The sequence below is a fragment of the Amblyraja radiata genome, chromosome 9 (genome assembly GCF_010909765.2).
Source record: "Amblyraja radiata isolate CabotCenter1 chromosome 9, sAmbRad1.1.pri, whole genome shotgun sequence".
NCBI classification, from domain to species: Eukaryota; Metazoa; Chordata; class Chondrichthyes; order Rajiformes; family Rajidae; genus Amblyraja; species Amblyraja radiata.
The window spans coordinates 26,736,115-26,757,490 of NC_045964.1; the positions used below are offsets into that span (position 1 = coordinate 26,736,115).

General features: G+C 40.1%; 1 protein-coding gene across 5 annotated transcripts in view; it reads right to left on the reverse strand.

The window, feature by feature from the left end:
* Positions 1-21,376, reverse strand: part of ryr3 (ryanodine receptor 3) — a 358,203-nt gene that overhangs the window by 250,117 nt on the left and 86,710 nt on the right. For all 5 annotated transcript variants that reach the window (XM_033026930.1, XM_033026931.1, XM_033026929.1 and 2 more), the window contains 10 exons: positions 20,090-20,164; positions 18,797-18,953; positions 17,755-17,919; positions 16,727-16,848; positions 16,144-16,318; positions 9,517-9,652; positions 7,538-7,633; positions 3,473-3,591; positions 2,503-2,636; positions 1,401-1,642 (listed from right to left, as the gene is read on the reverse strand). In XM_033026930.1, the coding sequence (XP_032882821.1) occupies positions 1,401-1,642; positions 2,503-2,636; positions 3,473-3,591; positions 7,538-7,633; positions 9,517-9,652; positions 16,144-16,318; positions 16,727-16,848; positions 17,755-17,919; positions 18,797-18,953; positions 20,090-20,164 (1,421 nt within the window). The remainder of the gene's footprint in view (positions 1-1,400; positions 1,643-2,502; positions 2,637-3,472; positions 3,592-7,537; positions 7,634-9,516; positions 9,653-16,143; positions 16,319-16,726; positions 16,849-17,754; positions 17,920-18,796; positions 18,954-20,089; positions 20,165-21,376) is intronic.

The window sequence follows — 21,376 nt, forward strand, 5'->3', positions numbered from 1 at the left end:
TTGTCCAACCTCTCTTTATAGCTAACATACTCCAAACCAGAAACACAAACAGGTATTTCCTTGATAAACTTAGTCCAACTCTATCCCCAGTTAACCCAAATAGCTTTAGAACTCATGTGCATTGCCTCAACCGAATATGGGAACAATGTGTTCAAAAAAAGAACTGCTTTACTATGTACTGATCTTTATAATGTATTTATTCATATTAGACTGGAGGCATATTTGAGGATCACAGATTAAATGTTTCATAATAGCTACTCGGGTACAAATGTGCATGATGTCTTCTGACTAATCACCCAAAGAACATTTATACTATGGCAATCCTTACAATGAGCGCTGCTGCCTCATTTGTGAATGCAACTCCTGTGCATTAAATGATACCCCAGACAAGGTCAACCATTTCCACCACCACCACCATTCACTTACTGTGTGCGTTGGTGAACTTTTGTTTATGTAATTAAAAGCAATGACTAAGTGGACACCAGATCAAGGTTACAGGTCATAGCAGGAAACGATAAAGGGATAAAAGGTGGAAACTAACATGACACATTCTGATATGTACAGACAAATGGGAAAGGAAATCTGTCCAAAATCCATTGGATAACATCAATGTTTCAGAGACCTGCTTGTTTGCCATGGTCAAATACAAATTTTCTTTAAAACTGAGATTTGGGATGTTTGTTTCCAGAGAGCCATTCCACAATACAATGGTAAAATGTGCCTTGATTCCCAACAAAGATGCTTGAATATTTATAGGTGTTCTTATCAGTTAAGATATGCTACTGAACCACTCATCTGCACAGAAAGATACTAAAGTAAATAGCATTATTATAACTATTGACAATAAATACAACTATCTGCTGTTATCTTTATGTTTAAAGGAAACAAAAGCTTCATGTGATTTAAGTTCAGAGATATTCCACTAAATGATTCTCCAGGAGATTCTGTCATCAGGTCTCCTCTGCCCATTTGCTTCTTGTGCTGAATAAAGACCTTTTGCATCTGCAGCTCTGATATAGACGTGGCTCATTCGAAGCGTCAAAAATAATAACTCCCCACGATGGAAGGTCATGGGGAATTCTGAAAGTGGCAAAATTCTAGGACATTGTTTCCCAATTTAATTCTCCCAGGCAGAATTAAATTTGTGACTCTTCTGACGCAGGAATTCATGGGCCAATTAATTTTATTGCATAATACTCTTACGGTCAAAGAACTTAGAAAACACAAACTAGACTTGATACTGTAGATACCAAGACATTCATGGTTATAAAAAAAAAAATCATAATACACTGATCCCAAATTATTAATTAATTATTAGTTTTATCAATATGCAAAATAGAAAGGAATTCCTTAAAAATATAATTAATATTTAGCCGAGATATTTTTGTGCAGTTACTAACCTGACCACAAATGAAGTCCATCAAATCCATAAGAATAAAGATCATCACCCACACCATTTCCTCCCCATCCCTCTCCACCTCCAGGATAGGGAGCGTAACCCTTTGCGGATGCCCAGCCAACACGCAAGTGAATAGGATTCGCAGTCAAAAAGGGATTGACATGATCAACGGCCAGTTCATAATACCATTTCTTGTACTGCGCTGAACCTTCACTAGTTCTCAGGAATATGTTGGGCCTGATGCTGTAAAACAGAAAGAATGAACAGTTTGAAATGGTAATCAAGTATTGCATTTAGATCAGGAAATTTTATGAACTAATGTATAACATGTCCAGTTAAATTACAAAAACCTAACGTTCTGTCCAACATTTTAGTTAAGGCATGTTTTAAAAAGATCAGCATGTACCCATTCATTTATTTTTGAATTATCATGGGAACAACTTTAAACTAAGTATGCCCAGTGGAATAGGATGGGCAGATGGTTGATATTCAGTTCTTTTGCCAACTGAGAGTTCCACTGTTTCCTGTAAATTTGTATATCCTAGACATTTCACCTTGTATTCCTCCTTGACACTGATGGCTAACTGCAGAAGAAAGGAAATCTGTCCACAGTGCAACTACTTTCTAATTAGTTCGAATTAGAACCTATAAATTATGTGTTAATATCTATCTCATTTACACCTTTGCCTGAGAGTTCTAGCTTCATTTTTATTTATTAAATGGTGTGCTTCATTTTAAGTAAAAAAATGTCAGAGGAAATTATTGAGATTTTATTTATTTGATCAAAGCAGTGAAAAGAATTTAGACTTATTGCAGAGAAATACTATGTCAAATCAAGCAATTCAGTGGCAGTCAGAATGGTATTTGAACAGATGATACAAATATGATTGGATTCATTAATCCTTACCAAAGCCAAATACCCTAGCCATGGGGAAGAGAGATTGTTTATGCAGAGAGCATCCATTTACCACGTGCATATCATGGAGTGAAGGCAACATAATGAAATGGAGAAGATTGCAATGTTTAATAGTTTAAACACATATAAAACAAGTAAAAGATGATATACATCAGTTCCTTTGTTAAATTAGTATAATATACATTACCTTGCTACATTGTTAACCATGCGAGTTTGCAGAAGTAAATCACGACGGGGTAGCAGATTGTCACATATCAGGTTCTGATTAACTCGTATAGCAACACCATTGCACACACACAGAGAGCATAGCAGGTCCAGCACCTAAACAGAGCAACAGATGACATGATCCGAACAGTATGCAATAGTGTGTGGAAGAACTACAGTGCCAATTGTATATAATTCCATACATGCATCAGAAAGTCAGCTGGCAGGATGCAATTTTAAGACTAAAAAAATACTTGGCTTTCTCTTCTATTGTGAGTGTTGGAACACATCAATGGGCATCCACTGATTTGGCCCACCTTCCCCCAAGAAATCCTGGAGTTAATTTTCATTTCAGTGGGAAGCAACCATGTGGGTTACATCACCTGAGCTAATAAAGCAGGAAAATGTATTTCCAGCTAATGGTCCCAGCAAATAGAGTATTTTTGTGTCGTTAAATCATCTTTTATAAAGAGCCCTACTGTTTTCAATTGCCTCAAAATCGATTCTCTTTCCACCACAATCCCATTGTAACTTTGGCAAAGGGGATGCCAGAATAGTCAGGAATTTGTCTATGATTTAAAATAATTAATTAATGGGTGCAATCTAGGAAACCAAGACTGGGCTCACAAGTGTGGCCACATCTGTGGAGTCAGACACATCAGTCTATCCATACAACTTGCCACAGTGACAGAAAACTAGTTGTCTGGGGGATTCATTATTCACTAATATTAGGGAGCAGGCTTTTGGCAGAGGAAGCCAGCTCCACCCCACAAACTCTTCCCTCTCAATTTACTTCAATATCTTTAATTATTTAGAAAGTATTTTGCCAATATCTACTGAAAATGTACATGGGAAATAGTTAGATTTGTATGTGAAATTATGACACCATTTGCAATTCATTCTAGCTAGTAGCAAAATACTTATTCATTGTTAATTGATTAACTTGTACACACCTTGTGATTGCGTCCATGTTTATCCAGTAATGAAATAATAGATTTGATGTGGCATTCTTTAATCACATTTAGTGCTTCAGGACTTTCGATCAAGATGCAATGTAGTACTTCGAGGATACCTATATTAAAGCGTTGATTTGAAAGTGTATAAGATGATCAGACACAAAACGTGAAATAACTCGGGTGTAATTTATAAAATCACATTATGTAGCGGCATCAAACGTGGTGAACAAACAGCTGCTTTATTCAGACATTACATGGTTAATGTACATGCAAGTTTGGTCCTCTAACATATTGTCATTGCTGCTGTAGCTGAGCGAGGGTGTTGGATTGAACTCAGCTACCTGTCGACCCATAATCTCCAGATGATATCTGCTTATGTAGCAGGACATTCCCCTAAACCCATGACGTCATGTGACAGCCCTCGTAGCCACTGATGAGGGTTCGACCGTAAGTGGTCTGACCATCAGCTGATGCCACATTTAATTATTTTTTATTCATTGTGTTTTGCTGTCAAGAAATCAAGCAAAGTATAATGCTTTGTCATGCATTTACAAATATCCAAATAATCAACTGAAGCAGACACGATTTTCATTACAATATCCTATCCTCAAGATAGTCTCTCTAAAACCACAGCATTTATCAAGACCTGGATAAGAGCTTTAACCGTTGGGTCTGCTCCCCCAACAAAATATTCCACCACTCACCCGTTCCCCCAATGCTATATTCCACCACTCACTCATAGCCCCCAACTGCGCAGGCACGGCTCATTTCCCATCATCCCACAGCACTCCCTCCCCCTCCTCTACGCCCTCCCTCTTCTTTCCCCTCTCCTCCTGCCCTCCCCCAATTCCTCCCTCACCTCTCCTTTCCCCTACCCTCAGTCACTCCTTCCCTCCCCTCCATAACCTCTCTCCTCCCTACCCCCTCCTATCCCTCTATCCCCACTCATCACCTCCCCTATCCCCCCCCCACTATCCCTCCTGACCTCCACCACTGCCCCCCTGCCCCTCTATTCCCCACTCCCTACCTCCCCCACTCCTCCCTCCTCTCCCTCTATTCCCCCTTCTCCACCATACTCCCTCCTCACCTCCCCCACTTTACTCTCTCTCCCTCCCTACCCCCTTCTCTCCCTCAATTCCCCCATTCTCCCTCTTCACTTCCCCAGGAGTGTGTGTGTGTGTGTGTGTGTGTGTGTGTGTGTGTGTGTGTGTGTGTGTGTGTGTGTGTGTGTGTGTGTGTGTGTGTGTGTTACTCAAACTCCGAGCAAACTGCTCGGCCACCCTGCAACCCTCCCTCCCTCCCTCTGCCCACTCCAGCTCAGCCGCCGCTCGGCCCATCCCCGTCCTGTCCGACCGCCCGCTGTTGCCACTTGGCCCGTCCCTGCCCTGCCCACCCGCCTACCTGCCTGCCTGCTCGCTGCCACTGCCGGGAGGAGGGGGTGGGTGGAGTCGGTGCTGGTCACGGCGGGCACCCCGATTTTCGACGAGCTGGTGGAGAATATCTCCTCCGAGAGGGCCATGAGGGTGAGTTACCGCAGCGGCGTCGGAGGAGGAAACGGACGGTCGCAGCCATTCATCCGGGGGGGAAGGGTAGACGGAACCACCATTGCCGCAGAGAGCGGACGTGGGAGAGGGGTGAGTGAGGGAAAGAGAGACGGGACCAGGGCCTCCACTGAACACCCGCCCTCGCAGCCTCCGCCGGTGGTGGGGGAGATGGTAACCAGGTTACTGTGATGAGGGGAGAAAGGAATTTGTGAGTGAGGTGGGAGAGGCCATGGTGCAGGAGGGGGCTTCGCTGTCCCGGCCATGACGTTGACTGACAGGAGAGGAGACCAATCTGCGTGGCGCTAACTAACAAGAGAAGAGACCAATCAGCACATGCGCGGTTTTTAAGATTTTTAAACCTTAATAACTTTTAAAATATACCATTGATTAGAACAAAACTTGTTGCACTTGCAGCACAGGAGAATAGTAAGGTGGCGAAAAATCTTAGTGCTATCATGTTGTTTTTGCGCAAATAGAAAACCATGCAAACCGGAAGAGCCCAAGATCAGAGTTTTAGTTATGTATAGAGGAGGTAGTCATCTATACTTAAAGTATCTGACATAAAGTAAATCATGCACTCTTAAGAACCAATGGTATCTGCAGAACTCGAACTAACTTCATCTTGGATATTAAAAAATGCTTCCGGACTACTATGCAATATGTGGAATACATTAATTACCATTCATTTGCTATAATTTATTTGGATAGTAAATCATTTTAGGGCACACTATTCAGCATCTTACCCGGCAAGACTGAAACCTCACTCCAGTCAGAACTGCAGCCCATTTATCATGCTCTCACAGCAGTATCATATGTGCACGAGGCTCAAGGCAAACAGATCAACTTTCCATAACATTAGGGGATAGAAGAATGTGAGATGGAATATGAACTGAGAAATGGGAACTGAGAAGGAGATACAGACTGCAAAATAGTGATGAGATGGAGATTATGGAATGGAAGCTGTGTGTAAATGGGGTGCAAGGAATTAGGTCTCAGGGAGTGAAACAAAGTCATCAGTATCTCATCTTTACTGGGGAAAAGATGGTAAATAAATTAATCATGTCATGAAGCAGTTTAGCATGGAAACAGGTCATACTTGTCCATGCCAAGCAAGTTGACTAAACAAGCTGGTCCCATTTGCCTATGCCTAGCCCATATCCCTCCCAACCTTTCGTATCTATATATCTATGTAAGTGTCTTTTAAATGTTGGAACTGTACCCGCCTCCCCCATTTCTGCTGGCAGTTTGTTCTATGTACACATGCCATGTGAAAACATTACCTCTCGGGTCTGAAATCACTCCCCTCACATCTTAAATCTATAATCTCTAGTGATACCCTACCTTGGGAAAAAGACTGATCATTCACCTTCCAAATGGACTTACAAAGTAAATGTTAGGGCCCTGGCGAGTGTTGCAGAACAAAGAGGTCTAGCAGTTCTGGTACTTAGTTACACGAAGAGCAGCACATATGGACAAGGTGATGAAGAAGGCAATTAGTATGCTTGCCCTTCCTCAGTCAGGTACTGAGTATAGGAGATGAGATGTCATGCTACAGCTAAACAAGATGTTGATAAGGTCATATTTGGAGTATTGCATACAGTTCCAGTGGTCCTGCTGTTGGAACATGTCATTAAACTGAAAAGGAACAAAAAATGTTCAAGGATTTATGCTCTGGTTTATCCAAACAAAATGCTAAATTAAACTTCAACTGCTATTCCTTACTCATTGGCACAGTTGATCCAGATCCTTTCGTTATCATAGATAACCTTCTTCATTAGCCGTCACACCACCAATTTTAGTGTAATCTCCAAGCTCTCTAACCATGCCACCTCCATTCACATACAAAAAACATTAACATGACTTTTGAACCAGCCACGATCCCTATGGTGCACCAAATGTTACAGTCTGCCAGTCTTAAAAAAACTGCCATCACCCTCTGTTTCTTACCTTCAAGCCAATTTTGTATCTAATTGGCTTGCTTACCCTAAATCCCATGTGAGAAAATAGGAAGTAGAAAGGAAAATAGGAGCTTCAGTGAATAGAATGAGGAGTTGGGATTTTCAGAGTATAGAGACTGAGGAATAACGGGGGAGATGAAAAGTAATGAATTGAGGCCTGATTAAGACCCATGTGATAAGGCATTATTAGACCACAACTTGAAGTGATTACATTTCCAGAAATGTCTTCAACCAAAGCTGGCAACCCTTTTCAAAATTCCTGTAGAGGATGAAATTGCTATGGCAACTTGTTAAACCCACTGACATGCTTTGTAGATGTGGGGAAGTGGAGCAAGATCTGTTTATGCCTGACTGGGAAAAATGTGGGGTTAGAAAGTGGGGCTTTGTTTATATTGGAAACCAATTCCAGAGGACCTACCACATTCCAGCCTGGATCTTGTCTGGTGATCTAGTTCATATGTTACTAAAATTGAATTCTACCAACATTTTCATATATTAGAAACAATTATATTGGAATACAAATGGTTTTGAATTCACATCCAAATAGAAAACTGTATTACCTGATGAAGATTCCAGTCTGTCTAATTTACTGACCAACCAGTCTAGGTTTTTTGAAAATTTGGCACAGTTACTTCGATTACCACGTATTAGAGCAGCTGGGGAGAATGAGCAGAAGAATTGGTTTTATTATATATCAAATCCTCAAAAGAAAATTCCTCTAATAGTGACATGTTATATAGAATTACATGAACATCAATTCCACCCAAGTGCTTCGAGCACTGTGGGAAGAGACGTGACTGGGTACATTTCATATTAACATTTAGGTAGCAATACCGTTTTTTATCATTCTTCACTTTTGTACATATTCTACATTCCCATCTGACCACCCTTGCCTGTTAATCCCTATTTTAAATGACATACTGCCCATGATTTACTTTGGTGATCAAGTTCCACTTGTGCCTCCCACAATCTAATTAACCTATCCTGCTGCTAGCATATGCTTCTATTCACCATTCCTTTCTCTGTTTCTCCATGTAGCCCAGCAAGTGCAATTATGGCAACCAGCTCTTAAATAGGACATATAGCAATACCAGGTTTTCTCCATACTGCTGTTGAAAGCAGAGAAACTGCTTTAATGGGGAGGTGGGGTAGAGGGTGGCGTCCTTCCAGGGTGCTAGTCGGGCCTTTATAGTCAGTCAAGGATACTGCCCTCGGGAGACATGATCTTTATTAGTAGAGTCAGAGACTCTGCAGCCACACACACCTGGCAGAAGGTTCCAAAGATGTTGCTATAAGGACGTGAATCCCTGCACTTTAGGAAAGCTTGTAATGCGGGCAATTCCCACTGCAAGCTCTATCAGCTTCTACGAGATGTAGCCATTAAGATCTTCTTTCCTGGATTATAGGGTTAGAATTACTTCTGGAATGCAGCAGAGTACAGAAAATATAAAATGAGGCAGAGGCCATCAACTGCAACCTGAAATGAAACTGAGTGTTCCCGAAACCTGAGCCATGTTTCAAAAGCAGTCATGGTAAGTTTGAGATTGTAGGAGTTCACAAATATCAATGAAGCTGAGGAATGCAATTTGAGTGTTGGTTCATTAAATGGTTTCGGAGGAGCAGGTTGCATTACATTAGCAATAAGTGCAAAAAAAAAAAGAAAATCTCACTTTAAAATACGATGAACATCCCAACGGGTGCAGACATCGCGGTTCACAGACTTGCCAGCCACCTGCCTGCCACTTTTGCGGGCTGGAAGAGTCTGCGTGCCACGTGCATATGGAGTGTGTGAGGCTGCAGCCCCTGTTCCATTATCTAAAGGGGCTGCTCCTTGCCTTCTGGCTGCATTTCTCACCCACCATCCTCATCTTTGGACACCCTATGCATAGGGGAGAGGGTAGGGCAGAAGATGTCCTGGTTGGGTTGCTCCTGGGCCTGGCCAAGCTGGCCATCTGCGAGTCACGGCGCCGGGCGGAATAGGGCTTTGCCCGAGCCAGCTGCCTGCCCCTTTTCCGAGGTTGCATCCGCACCCCGGTTGGAACTAGACAGGGACTACGCCCTGACCGCTGAGCACCGCGGGGGGTTGAATGCATCATTGACAAGGATTGTAACATAGTTGTATATTACTTTATTTAGTATATTTGTTTGTCTTGTATTATGGTGGTGGGTTCTGTATTGTTTTATTGTAGATATTATTTTTAATAATTGAACACATTTTTTGATTTAAAAAAACAAAACAGGTGCAGACACTGACAGTTAAAGGTTGCTTCCAGACTAAGCTAATTTTCAACAACTTTGCCCTGATTTTTTGCCAGTTTTGTGTTTTTGAATGTCAAGCTCCAAATGTAAAATGAAGTGTTTTTGCAAGAAGTTTACCCAATTAATTAAAACGGGTTCACTGAGTGCCATTCATATTTTTGGAAATCAATTGAAAGCATTTTGTTGATTCTTCTGAGATTAATGGAACATATTCACTGCTCCAATATATTCTTCATCCACTGGCTTCATTTGCTCAATACATGCAATTGTAAAACTTTACCTAGTAGTTCATATAGCAAATTCAAGATATCTTTCCATGCTTCTCCAACTTCTTCGCCAGCAAGCTCTGAAAAATGTGCTGCACTGTGGTAACCATTTAGTCGATCAATGCAATTCAGAACCAATCTCAGCATTGCCTGATAGAATTGAGCAATGGAAGAAAACAATCAATGAATAACAGAAATGAATGCATGTTTATTATACTCATCTTGCATAATCTATTTCTAATGTCTGAGTAATATCCATACAACTTTATTTAAGATAATTATATTCCTTATGCCACATTGTTAGTAAAAGCTAAGGAACAATTTATAGCATTGGAGCCACAAGAAACAACTGATGTGGGAATTTGAGAAAAACAAAATGCTGGAGTAATTCAGCAGGTAAGGTAGCATCTGTGCGGGGAATGGATAAAATGACGTTTCTGGTCAGGACCCTTCTTCAGATTGAATTGAATGAGGTGGGGGGTGGGGAGAAAGCTGGAAAAGACAAGTGGGGCCACACTTCCCAGTCACTCTGCTCCTTTCCCCTCCATCGTACACTCATCTCCCATCACTGAGTCATCCAATTCCTTGTTATCCCCCCTCTTTCCCCCGTCCCCTTCCAGCTATATCCCTCCCTCCAGCTTGACATTTCACTCCTCTTTTGATCTGACACTCTTATGACTCCTTTTCGCCTCTAACCTTTGTCACTTACTTCACCCATCTGCCAATCAACCCCCATCACCATTCAGTTGTATCCACCTATCGCTTATCAGGCTACATCCCGTCCCCATGTCCTTTCCAGCTCCCCCCAACTCCAATCAGGCCAAAGATGGGTCCCAAACCAAAACATGGTCAGTCCGATTACCCCCACACATGCTGCCTGACTCACTGAGTTGCTCCAGCACTTTGAATTTAATAACACTGCTGATTTCAATTGCTTAGACTATGCTATTAGTTCATCAGAGAGGGAGCATCTCTAGGATGTGCTAATAATTCAAAGCTGAATTTACAAAATTCATATAAATCTGAAATGACAAAAGTGAACATCATCCCATTGCTCAGCCAACTTATCAGGGTGTCCAAACAATTTGAGGACAGTTTAAGGTGGGTTTACTAAATTTATAAATGACTTGTCCATAATTATAGAATTACTTGATGTTAACATGTTGTTCTTGCTATCTTAAGTATGAAATGGACCTGGAGTTTATTATACGCCACAGATTTATGGTGTGAAGCATTCTCAACTTTGCTTCCTACAGAGTAAAAACCCTCTCCAGCAATGTGCATTGGCAGATCAATCTGCTGCACTGATGTGAATTGTTGCTCTTAGCGCACCAATATTATATCATTCCACTTGACGTATTCCTGTGGTTCAGAGAAAGTTCAGAAACTCTTTGTGCAAAGAGCATGTTCTGCTACATTGGTAATGGAATACGTTTTGAGTCTAATACATACAAGACTCCCATACGCAAGTAACAGAAGTGACATTCTTCCCATCACAATGTAAACTCACCAAAACACAATATCCCAGAAAGGATAAAGTTACATCAAGTATTTCTCTCAGTTCTCGGCTGTTGATATAGATTTTATATGGTCAGTAATATTATTTTTGGTTTGCTTTCATTAATAGGAAAGAATGATGATTTAGCTCATAGAACTATTAAATCTAGGATAACCTGGTATAACCTGGGCGTTGATGGTGAACTTTCATTTAGTCATGTTATCAACAAAGATGGTTAAATGTTCAAAGTGTCTAGACAAAGTATACTGAAGGTTATGTCATCCTGGGTCATGAACTTAAACAAACATTGCTTGCAGTATGCCTCCAAAATGGATAATACGTGATGTAAAGAGATCAAAGACAAGGGAAAAGAAACTGCAAAACACTTCAAAAAATTGGAACTGTAATTTCATTTTATAAATGACTGAAAAAAAAAATTATGGTACCTTAATAAATCCATTAGCACTCAATAATATTTAAGAAGGGGTGGCTTAATTGGAAAGACTGAGATGTCAAACCATATGAATGCAAAGTTTTCTAGGAACTGATCTGACAGCATATACAGTGCATTCAGAAAGTATTCAGACCCCTTCACTTTTTGCACATTTTGTTATGTTACAACCTTATTTTAAAATGGATTAAATTCATATTTTTTTATCATCAATCTACACACATTACCCCAGAATGAAGAAGCAAAAACAGGTGTCTAGAAATTTTTGCAAGGTAATTAAAAATAAATAACTGAAATATCACATTTACATAAGTATTCAGACCCTTTGCTATGACACTCAAAATTGAGCTTAGGTTCATTCTATTTCCATTGATTATCCTTGAGATGTTTCTGCAAATTGATTGAAGTCCACCAGTGGTAAATTAAATTAAGTGGACATGATTTGGAAAGACACATACCTGTCTATATAAGGTCCCGCAGTTGACAGTACAAGTCAGAGCAAAAAACAAGCCATGAAGACGAAGGAATTGTCCATAGACCTTCGAGACAGGATTGTGTCGAGACACAGATCTGCGAAAGGGTATAAAATAATTTCTGCAGCTTTGCAGGTCGCGAAGAGCACAGTGGCCTCTGTCATTCTTAAATGGAAGAACTTTGGAACCACCAGGACTCTTCATAGAGCTGTCCGCCTGGCCAAACTGAGCAATTGGGGGAGAAGGGCCTTGGTCAGGGAGGTGACCAAGAACTCAATGGTCACTCTCACTGAGCTCCAGAGTTCCTCTGTGGAGATGGGAGAACCTTCCAGAAGGATAACTATATCTGCAGCACTCCACCAATCAGGCCTTTGTGGTAGAGTGGCCAGACGGAAGCCTCTCCTCAGTAAAAGGCACATGACAGCCCACTTGGAGTTTGCCAAAAGGCATGAGAAACAAGATTCGCTGGTCTGATGAAACCAAGATTGAACTCTTTGGCCTGTTTTCACTTCTTTTATTATGGGGTATTGTGTGTAGATTCATGACAAAAAAAAGAATTGAATCCATTTTAGAATAAGTCTGTAATGTAATTAAATGTGGAAAAGTGAAGGGGTCTGAATACTTTCTGAATGCACTGTATCAGGCACACTTCATCCTGGTGCTTTTATCCAATCATGCACGGTGTGTCCATTTATGGAAATAAACTATACTGTTTTTTTCTTTTTTAAATAAAACTGCTTACTTTTCAAAATAACCAGTGGGAATACATTTAATATTTGCCGAAGGCTTGTGAAACCTTATTAACTCTTCACACAGATCTAATCACTTCTCTACATTCACCTCCACCTTCGAAAAAAAACGAGCCCACTTACAAACGTCTGAACAGCTGATGTTTTCAGACCCGTTTTCATGAGACAGACCATCTTCCAGTTTCAACAGGTCGTTATACAGATGTTGATCTTAGAATGGTCTTAATATTGTCAAATGATTACAATGAAAAGTTTAAAAAAATGTGATTTCTCCTTCCATTGAAATCTAGAAACACTCACTAAAAAAGGTTTTCTCTGTCTAAATCCACACTTGCAGTTAGATTTTGTTTGCTGATGGACCGGACAAACTCATTACTTCCTCAAAGTAATGATCCAGCACCACAAGTATACTAAACTACAAGCAACTAGTAGTATTCTTGTATGCTCTATGTGTGATTCTGACATTTTTTGATGTTAGAACTGTTCATCAACACATACAACAATTTGTTTTGTACCAAAGTAAAATGGTCTTCACTCTTCATTTAAATAATTTCATGACTGTCCAATAATATTTTTTATTGGTACGACTCAGAATTTGACAGTTTCTCATATATTCTGCTATTTTGGAATGTCCTGTCAAAAAATCATTACTACCTTGACTCAGTCTGTCGACGGAACTTTTGCATCGTATACTGGAATGATCATGAGGAAATCTAGACATTGTATCAATAATTGTATTGTTTCAAGATCAAATCTGTAGTCAAACCAAAATAGAGTCACTGTTCATTCGTGCATGCATATTGTCGCCATCAATGAATTAACTTCAGACCCAAAGATGTCAGTAATGGTATGTGATCTATTATCAATATAAATTACCTTTGAATAAGAAAATTATGGAACTTCTTGATGTTGAATATGATACAGAGAAGTGACAAATCATAAGGAAGTAAGAATACAGTCTCTTGCACGTGTTGATAGATTAATACTGTTTTCTGTCCTGGTTAATATTGAGTTGTGCGTTAAATGAGATGGATGTGAATAAATTTGTACCACCAATGTTGATACATGACAGCTTGATTTACTCTGATCTTATAATCATCTCAATCATCTCTGCTTTTGGTACCATCCTCTTTCAGCATGGTTCAATTCCTTTGATTCATCTTCAACTAACCTCTAGTCAACAGGAAATTATTGAATTTCCTTTGTGTTTAATTGCCATTTAATTGAGCACATTATTTTGCAGTCTTTCTCTGACACAATGAGTAATCAATTAATCCCCACAAGCCTTTCTTTTGGAGATCACGTAACAAACTCCCCAGATTTACCATCTCTGAACAGGACAGATTGTGTCCTTTCAGAAGTACAGTGTTATGTTTATTTTCAATCTAATTTCAACTGAAAGGATTGCTTCCCTCTGGAACAGATATACCTTTATTCTGTATTGTCTTCATTGACATCTACTTCTGTGTTATACTGGTCTGCAGAGGATTCCCTATTTACATAATTATGAAGCATAGGACTCGAAATAACTGTTGAAAATCCCTGGGGACCCATTGCTTTCTTGCTACCTTAAAAATCCAACCTCACAAAACGAATGATATTACCAACAAACAGTTTGCCCACCATTTAGGTGCCAATAAGTAGGAGAGTGCAACCCATTTTTTAAAAACTCGATCTGTTAAATATGTTGCTTCTACTGCTTATTCTCCATATGCTACTGCTTATTCTCAACATTCTCCATATGTTTTTCAATTATATTTCGTTCAAACCTAGGTTTGAATGACAATAAATTGCATTCTATTCTATGTTCCAGGGCACTTTTGAAGAAAATTCAGGAGATTTCTTCTTGCAGTATACTTACACCATAGTTTCCTCTCTCTTTTGTGGAAACAGTGACGTCTCAATATATTCCCCTAATCCGACTCTTTGTAGTGTTTGGCCAGAATTCACTTCTGCACTCATGTTTGCAGTTAATTATTCAGAAGGTGCTGCAATGCCATTGATGGAGCTGGAAGCCTCCTCGGACTGACTTGAGCCCCACTGTGGGGCGTGGACTTAACATCGGAGCTGATCCCTTGCCTGGGATCACTCCAACCGCGGCCTGCAGACTCACCATCAAGAGCTTGCCGTCTCGGGAGAGGCCGAGTCGGGAAGCTCCAACGACGCAGAGGCTTGACCAGCCCCGACCCGGGGTCCGATCGACAGTGCATGGGAGCTGACATCCCCCAATGCAGGAGCTGATCGCTCCGATGCAGAGGGCCCAAACGCCGCCGGCTATGGGAGTCAAGATTGTCTCGTCAACGGAGGGCTCGAGGCCCTGAACTTTGGAGAGCACAGAAGGGAAGAGTCTGAACTTTTTTTTGCCTCCCATCATAGAGAGGAATGTGGAGGGGTCACTGTGGTGGATGTTTATGTTAAAATGTATTTTGTGTGTTCCATTGCTTTTTATTTGTATTACTGACTTGGCAAATGAAATTCCTCGTATGTTGCAAAACATACTTGGCTAATAAAGTATTATTGTGATTGATTGTGATTGTGTGCTCTCATTGTGTCATGCTGTTGTTGATATTGTGTGTGTGTGTGTGTGTGTGTGTGTGTGTGTGTGTGTGTGTGTGTGTGTGTGTGTGTGTGTGTGTGTGTGTGTGGCTGTTCGCACTGTCTTACAATTGCATAAATGAATGTTGCCACAGTCTGCCTACTGAATCACAATCAGCGCCTCTCTGCTGAAACTCATGCAGAGCCGAGTCTTGTCATGCATGTAAAAATGTGAACCATTTTTTTTGCTCCCGGTGTAATTGAATCCCATTGACTTTCATATGTCACCAGTCTGTGGTGCGCTCAATGATATATATGAAGCAATGTATATTTACAAAACACAAGCACTTGCACAATGCACAAATAGAGTGTTCCAGTTCCTGTGAGAGACTGGTCCAACTTTATGCAGTTCAATCAAATACATGATGTCAACATGGAGAAATACATGACACTTTGCTGCTGTTATCCAAACAAACACACTATGTCCATTTTGCTTGATAGTCATAGTCGAGTAACTCAGTTAATTGTCACAATGACGAAAGTGCAGCAAGCACTGAAAGCAAGTTCTGAAGTTCACAATTTGACAAATGTAAAAAAAATGGAAGTAATAACAATGTAGTTTAGTTTAATTTTAGTTTAGTTTAGATTAGAGATACAGTGTGGAAACAGGATCTTTCGGCCCACCGGATCCGTGCCGACCAGCGATCCCCGCATATTAACACTATCCTATACCCACAAGGGATGATTTTTACATTTACCAAGCCAATTAACCTACAAATCTGTATGTCTTTGGAGTGTGGGAGGAAACCGAACGTACAGACAGCACCCTTTAGGATCGAGCCCGGGTCTCCGGCACTGCATTGGCTGTAAGGCAGCAACTATACCGCTGCGCCACCGTTCTGCCCATGACATGTAATGTCATGACTATTTCTTACCTCTTCTTTAAATAAGTTCTGTCTGTTTCTGAGCGAGCGTAATTTGTACTGCTTGTCTTCATGTTTTAAATCCTCCTCTGGTGGATGGAAGTAAATGATCAGGTCTTGCAAGGCTTCCAGAACTTCCTTTATGGGTAATTTGATGGGTCCACTTTTACCAAGACAATCAAGACCCCTGCAGAAATGTGTCTGAGAGTCATTTCTTAAGTGATATAAGCACAGCCCATCCAAAGGAAGACATAAAATAGAATAAAATGCTAAAGCAAAATACTGTAGATGCTTTCTTGGAATGAAACTACGCAGAAATCTAAATTCTAACAAATCAAATTTGAGAGGAATAAATTAGATATGGTTGACAGAAAATTGCTGTTAATGTCCGCTTGAACTATGATTAGCATTCCTTTCCATGAGCATATATAATTCTGTTATAGAACAATTAGAAGCCAATAGATTTGAATTACCATGGTGACGTCGACTAAAGAATATAAATATAAATTGAGATTTTTGACATGTGAAGAATAATGAAAGATGTATTTAAGCAAGCTCAAAGTAATGCACAAATGATATATTTTCCCTGACATACCTGATGAACTGATTAAATAAGATTGTTGTTTTTCGTATAATACGAGATGCCCGTGCCTCTTCTTTTCGACAACGTTGCAAGATTATACCATCATCCATATGTCCTTCTTGGTGTAATATTACCTGAAACCAAGGAACTTACTCTGAATGCATTCTTGTTCAACATTTTTTCAAGTGAGTAAATATCAAAAATAAAATTTTATTAAACCAAATATTGATGCAATGGAAATTCTTGGAAACTAGCTCAAAAAAGTACAGACTAGCACTACAAGTCATGGAAAGCAGAAGAGAAGAGCATTTTCCTGAGATTTTTCACCTCATACAATTCATCTGATTGTAAAGGCCCTATCAATTTTGAAAACACCAACCCCCATTTGTCCATTTACTAAGCACGTTTGACAGGAACAGACCATTGACAATGGGGAAAATATCCATTCAGTGGAGAATGTATTACAAAAACAGATTTAAACAATAGAACAATGTTCTGGTGTAAATTTGTATAACCTACATACATACCATTAGCACTGGCAACGTGAATATTTATCAATGAATCATTACTGTTACTTTCACAAATTGTGTGTAACATATCATTCCTTATTAACTCCATCATCAATTGCTTTCGTCATTTAAGCAGTATAGAACATAGAAAACATAGAATACATAGAAAATAGGTGCAGGCGGAGGCCATTTGGCCCTTCAAGCCTGCACCGCCATTCATTGTGATCATGGCTGATCATCCACAATCAGTAACCCGTGCCTGCCTTCTCCCCATATCCCTTGATCCCGCTAGCCCCTAGAGCTCTATCTAACTCTCATTTAAATTCATCCTGTGAATTGGCCTCCGCTGCCTTCTGTGGCAGAGAATTCCACAAATTCACAACTCTCTGGGTGAAATTTTTTTTCTCATCTCAGTTTTAAATGGCCTCCCCTTTATTCTTAGACTGTGGCCCCTGGTTCTGGACTCCCCCATCATTGGGAAAAAAATTCCTGCATCTAGCTTTTCCAGTCCTTTTATAATAGTATACGCACCTTCCGCTTCAAAGGTCCCAGGCGTGCTGATTTGGCATCTGGAGCATGATATGTTAACCAGAGGCCACTAGCTACATGCTGAATAATACAAATCGCATCACCGTACTTGATTTCAGGGACTCCCATACCTTCTGTATCTCGTTTTGGGGGTAAATCCAGTTTTTCCTTAGAGATTTACACATAATAACAAAGGGTTAGCATCACAATATTACTTTATGCTATTTTTAATACCATAAAATCCAGGTTGTCATAAGTATGCTGTGCAAACACTAGGCTTGAAGGACAATTACATTTTTCACTACCTAGCTTAATTTCAAATTTCCCTGGTATTTTCATTATCTCTTAGTTTATCTGAAAGTAACATTGGATATATAAATTGGGGCAAGCACAGACCATTGCTTGCATTTTCAGATCATATACCTCTTTGCCTAAAAACAAAGGGAATATTGTTATATTATGCACTTGACAGGAAAATAGAATAGGGGGAGGGGAAAAATGCACTTAATTGCTAGAAAATCATTTGGATGCGTTGCCTTGAATTTTGACTTCAGCATCTGGATGAATAGCTAAGCTGCTCACCCAAAAGCTGTACTGCAACTACAAATGTAATTGAAGCCTGATCAGGAACCCACTCTGGATTTTCTGCCAAGATGAAGTAGGCCTGTTGGAGGAAACCCTGAACAATCCCACCCGCTACTCCCAATCCGAACTACCCCCACCTCCCCCACCCACCACATCCATTTTCCCCAAGCCTGCCCTGAGCTGTGGGTCATGATTCTTACAAGGTCAGCTTCAGCAGGGGCGGGCAGCATTTTAAAGATGAATTAAATACCCTGGGTCAGATATAGAATAAAAGTTGAGTTCCTAGCTCTTCACAATTATCCATTCACTCAAAAGACACTTGGAGGAATAATTGTGATCTAATAATAGTAATGATAATGGAAAAAACACACGTGAATAAAACAAATAGCACTGAGGGTTCTTCACTTCTCCGTACTTATATTCCAAGCTATGTAAAGGAACACATTTTCTCTCTCCATACCTTTGATGTTCTGAAGCAGAATGATGTTGCTTTGATATCAGATTTAGTGGGATCCAGCAGCACCAAACCCTGGTCCTGAACTAAACCCAGATACAGACCCGTTGTGAGGTGTCTCAGACGGAAAGACTGGCCCCATTTAACGTGACTACCGCTCCAACTGAATGGGGAGAGAGAAAAGTTATCAGGAATGTTCAGGAACTTTGATTGGTTAAAATTTTTAATAACATTTCACTTATAAGAAATTTTTCTTTAATGAAATAATGTGCCTTGAGATATCACTTATTTTGTTTATGATAAAAAGAGCTGCAAAAGAGTCAAATGACTGAAGGCTGGTGTGATTAAGTTTGATTTAGAGATACGACATGGAAACAAGCCCTTCAGCCCACCAAGTTCATGCCGACCAACGATCACCTGTACACTAGTTCTATGTTATCCCAGTTTTGCATCCTACACATTGGGGGCAATTTACAGAACTTTATGGGTAATTTGACAGGTCCACTTTTACCAACACAAAATAATTTCCAGAACTTTTAATTCACAAATCTGCTCATCTTTGGAATATGGGAGGAAACAGGAGCACCCAGAGAAAACATATGTGCTCGCAAGGAGAACGTACAATATTGATAGGTAAAAACAGAAACTGCTGGAGTCATTCAGCAGGTCAGACAATGTATGTGGAAAGTGAAATCAAATTAATTCATCAAGTTGTGGAGTATGCATCATTAATTATGTTCTCGGCCAAGATGGATCTTTTTTAGGGACCAGGCAGGAAATGGTGTGGTGCTACGAAAACTCAAACCGCCGAAGAGTGGAGTAGCCCAAATGGCCATGGGTCTTGCTCCTTTCTTGTATGCTCATATTTTCTCCTTCCTCTGAAGCCAATGTCTATGGAAGGGTCTCAACCTGAATCATCACCTATCCATGTGCTCCAGAGATACTGCCTGACCTGCTGAGTTACTCCAGCACTTTGTGTCCTGAAGGGAAGATAAGCCTTTTATTTTTGTTAATGCAGTTCTTGCTATGGTCTCTTCAATACATCAATCCATTTCTTCACAAGTCTCACAAAAGCTTTACACTGTACCTCGGTACATGTGACAATACCAAAATAACATGCCTGCCCAACATTGGAAGGGAATGGATTTATGCTACTGCTTTGCAAGAAAATTCTAGCTGCTTGTGCATGTACACATCAAGCAAAAGTTGAAATGAATATTCATACCGCAAATCCAGGTCACAGACCGAAAAACCATCAAAATCTTTGAAGTGTCAAAAGCTTAAACATCTTTATTTTACCTGATCCTAAGAGGTTCCACACGCCACAGTGATCTAGCATAGATTCCTGCTTCCCCACTTTCATAGTTAACTGTTCTGCAAACATATTCCAAATAAGAACAATGTTGAAATATCCAAATGATTTCTAATTCATTAAAACAGATAATTAGTCAAAAATGGTTGCCAAAGACACTGGCCAATCTTTATCAAGATTATTCTTGTCCTGATGGAACAAAAATTACCAGCAAGCTGCAGCACACCCTCATTCTGTTTTGGATGGGAAATCTGCAGCTCAGCCCACCTTCCAAATGTAAGTTCTAATTGACAATGTTGAAAGGAGCTGCTTTGTCTAGTTCCATAGTGCCTAGCTCATTTGTAATTTAATATTTTATTGATTATTGTAGAGTTAATTTAATTTACACCCACATTAAACTTCAGATAGACATAAAATGCTGCAGGAACTCAGCGGGACAGGCAGCATCCCTGGAGAGAAGGAATGGGTGACGCTTCGGGTCGAGACCCTTCGACCCGAAATGCCACCCATTCCTCTCCAGAGATGCTGCCTATCCTGCTGAGTTATTCCAGCATTTTGCGTCTGTCTGAAGTTTAAACCAGCATCTGCAGTTCCTTCCCATACATTAAACTTCATATCTTCCAACATTAAACCATTGATGGTTTCCTAATGAACACAAAAATATTGATACGACAGCAAGCTGTGTGACGTCTTCAAATTACTGTATTTTTAAGCCAACGCATTACTAAATGGTAAGTCTCACAAAATGGAAATGATGAAAATACATTTACTTTTCTTGTGCTGTTAACAGTAATAATATAAAGTTATATTTGCGATATATTAAGGCATAAATATATTTAGGGTCACCACGTGGAGCTGGGAAAGGTCCAGGGAGGATGGGTGATTACTTAAAGGAGATCTATCCAAGTTGTAATCATGGATCTGTTCAAGATGGTGTTCTATGTCACACAGAGACTGGTGCATTGAAAACCTGCTTTTGCATGGTTGTCGCACAGGCCATGGGTGCTGCGCATACGCCACTAAAACCTATGTAAGTGGTGAACAGATTTGTATTGCATATTGTTACACAGCAATGTTGATGCCTGAATCTTAAGGCACTCGATTAAAGGTCATAAAATGTACTGCTCAGATGACCACGATAATATGCTCATACTGTAATTCAGATGGGTTTATCCATTTTATTCCTAATGGGTAGAATTTGGAAGCAGAAGCATTTTCAAACATTTAAAATTAATTTAATATAATTACACTTCAGAATTGACCTCACAGGAAAA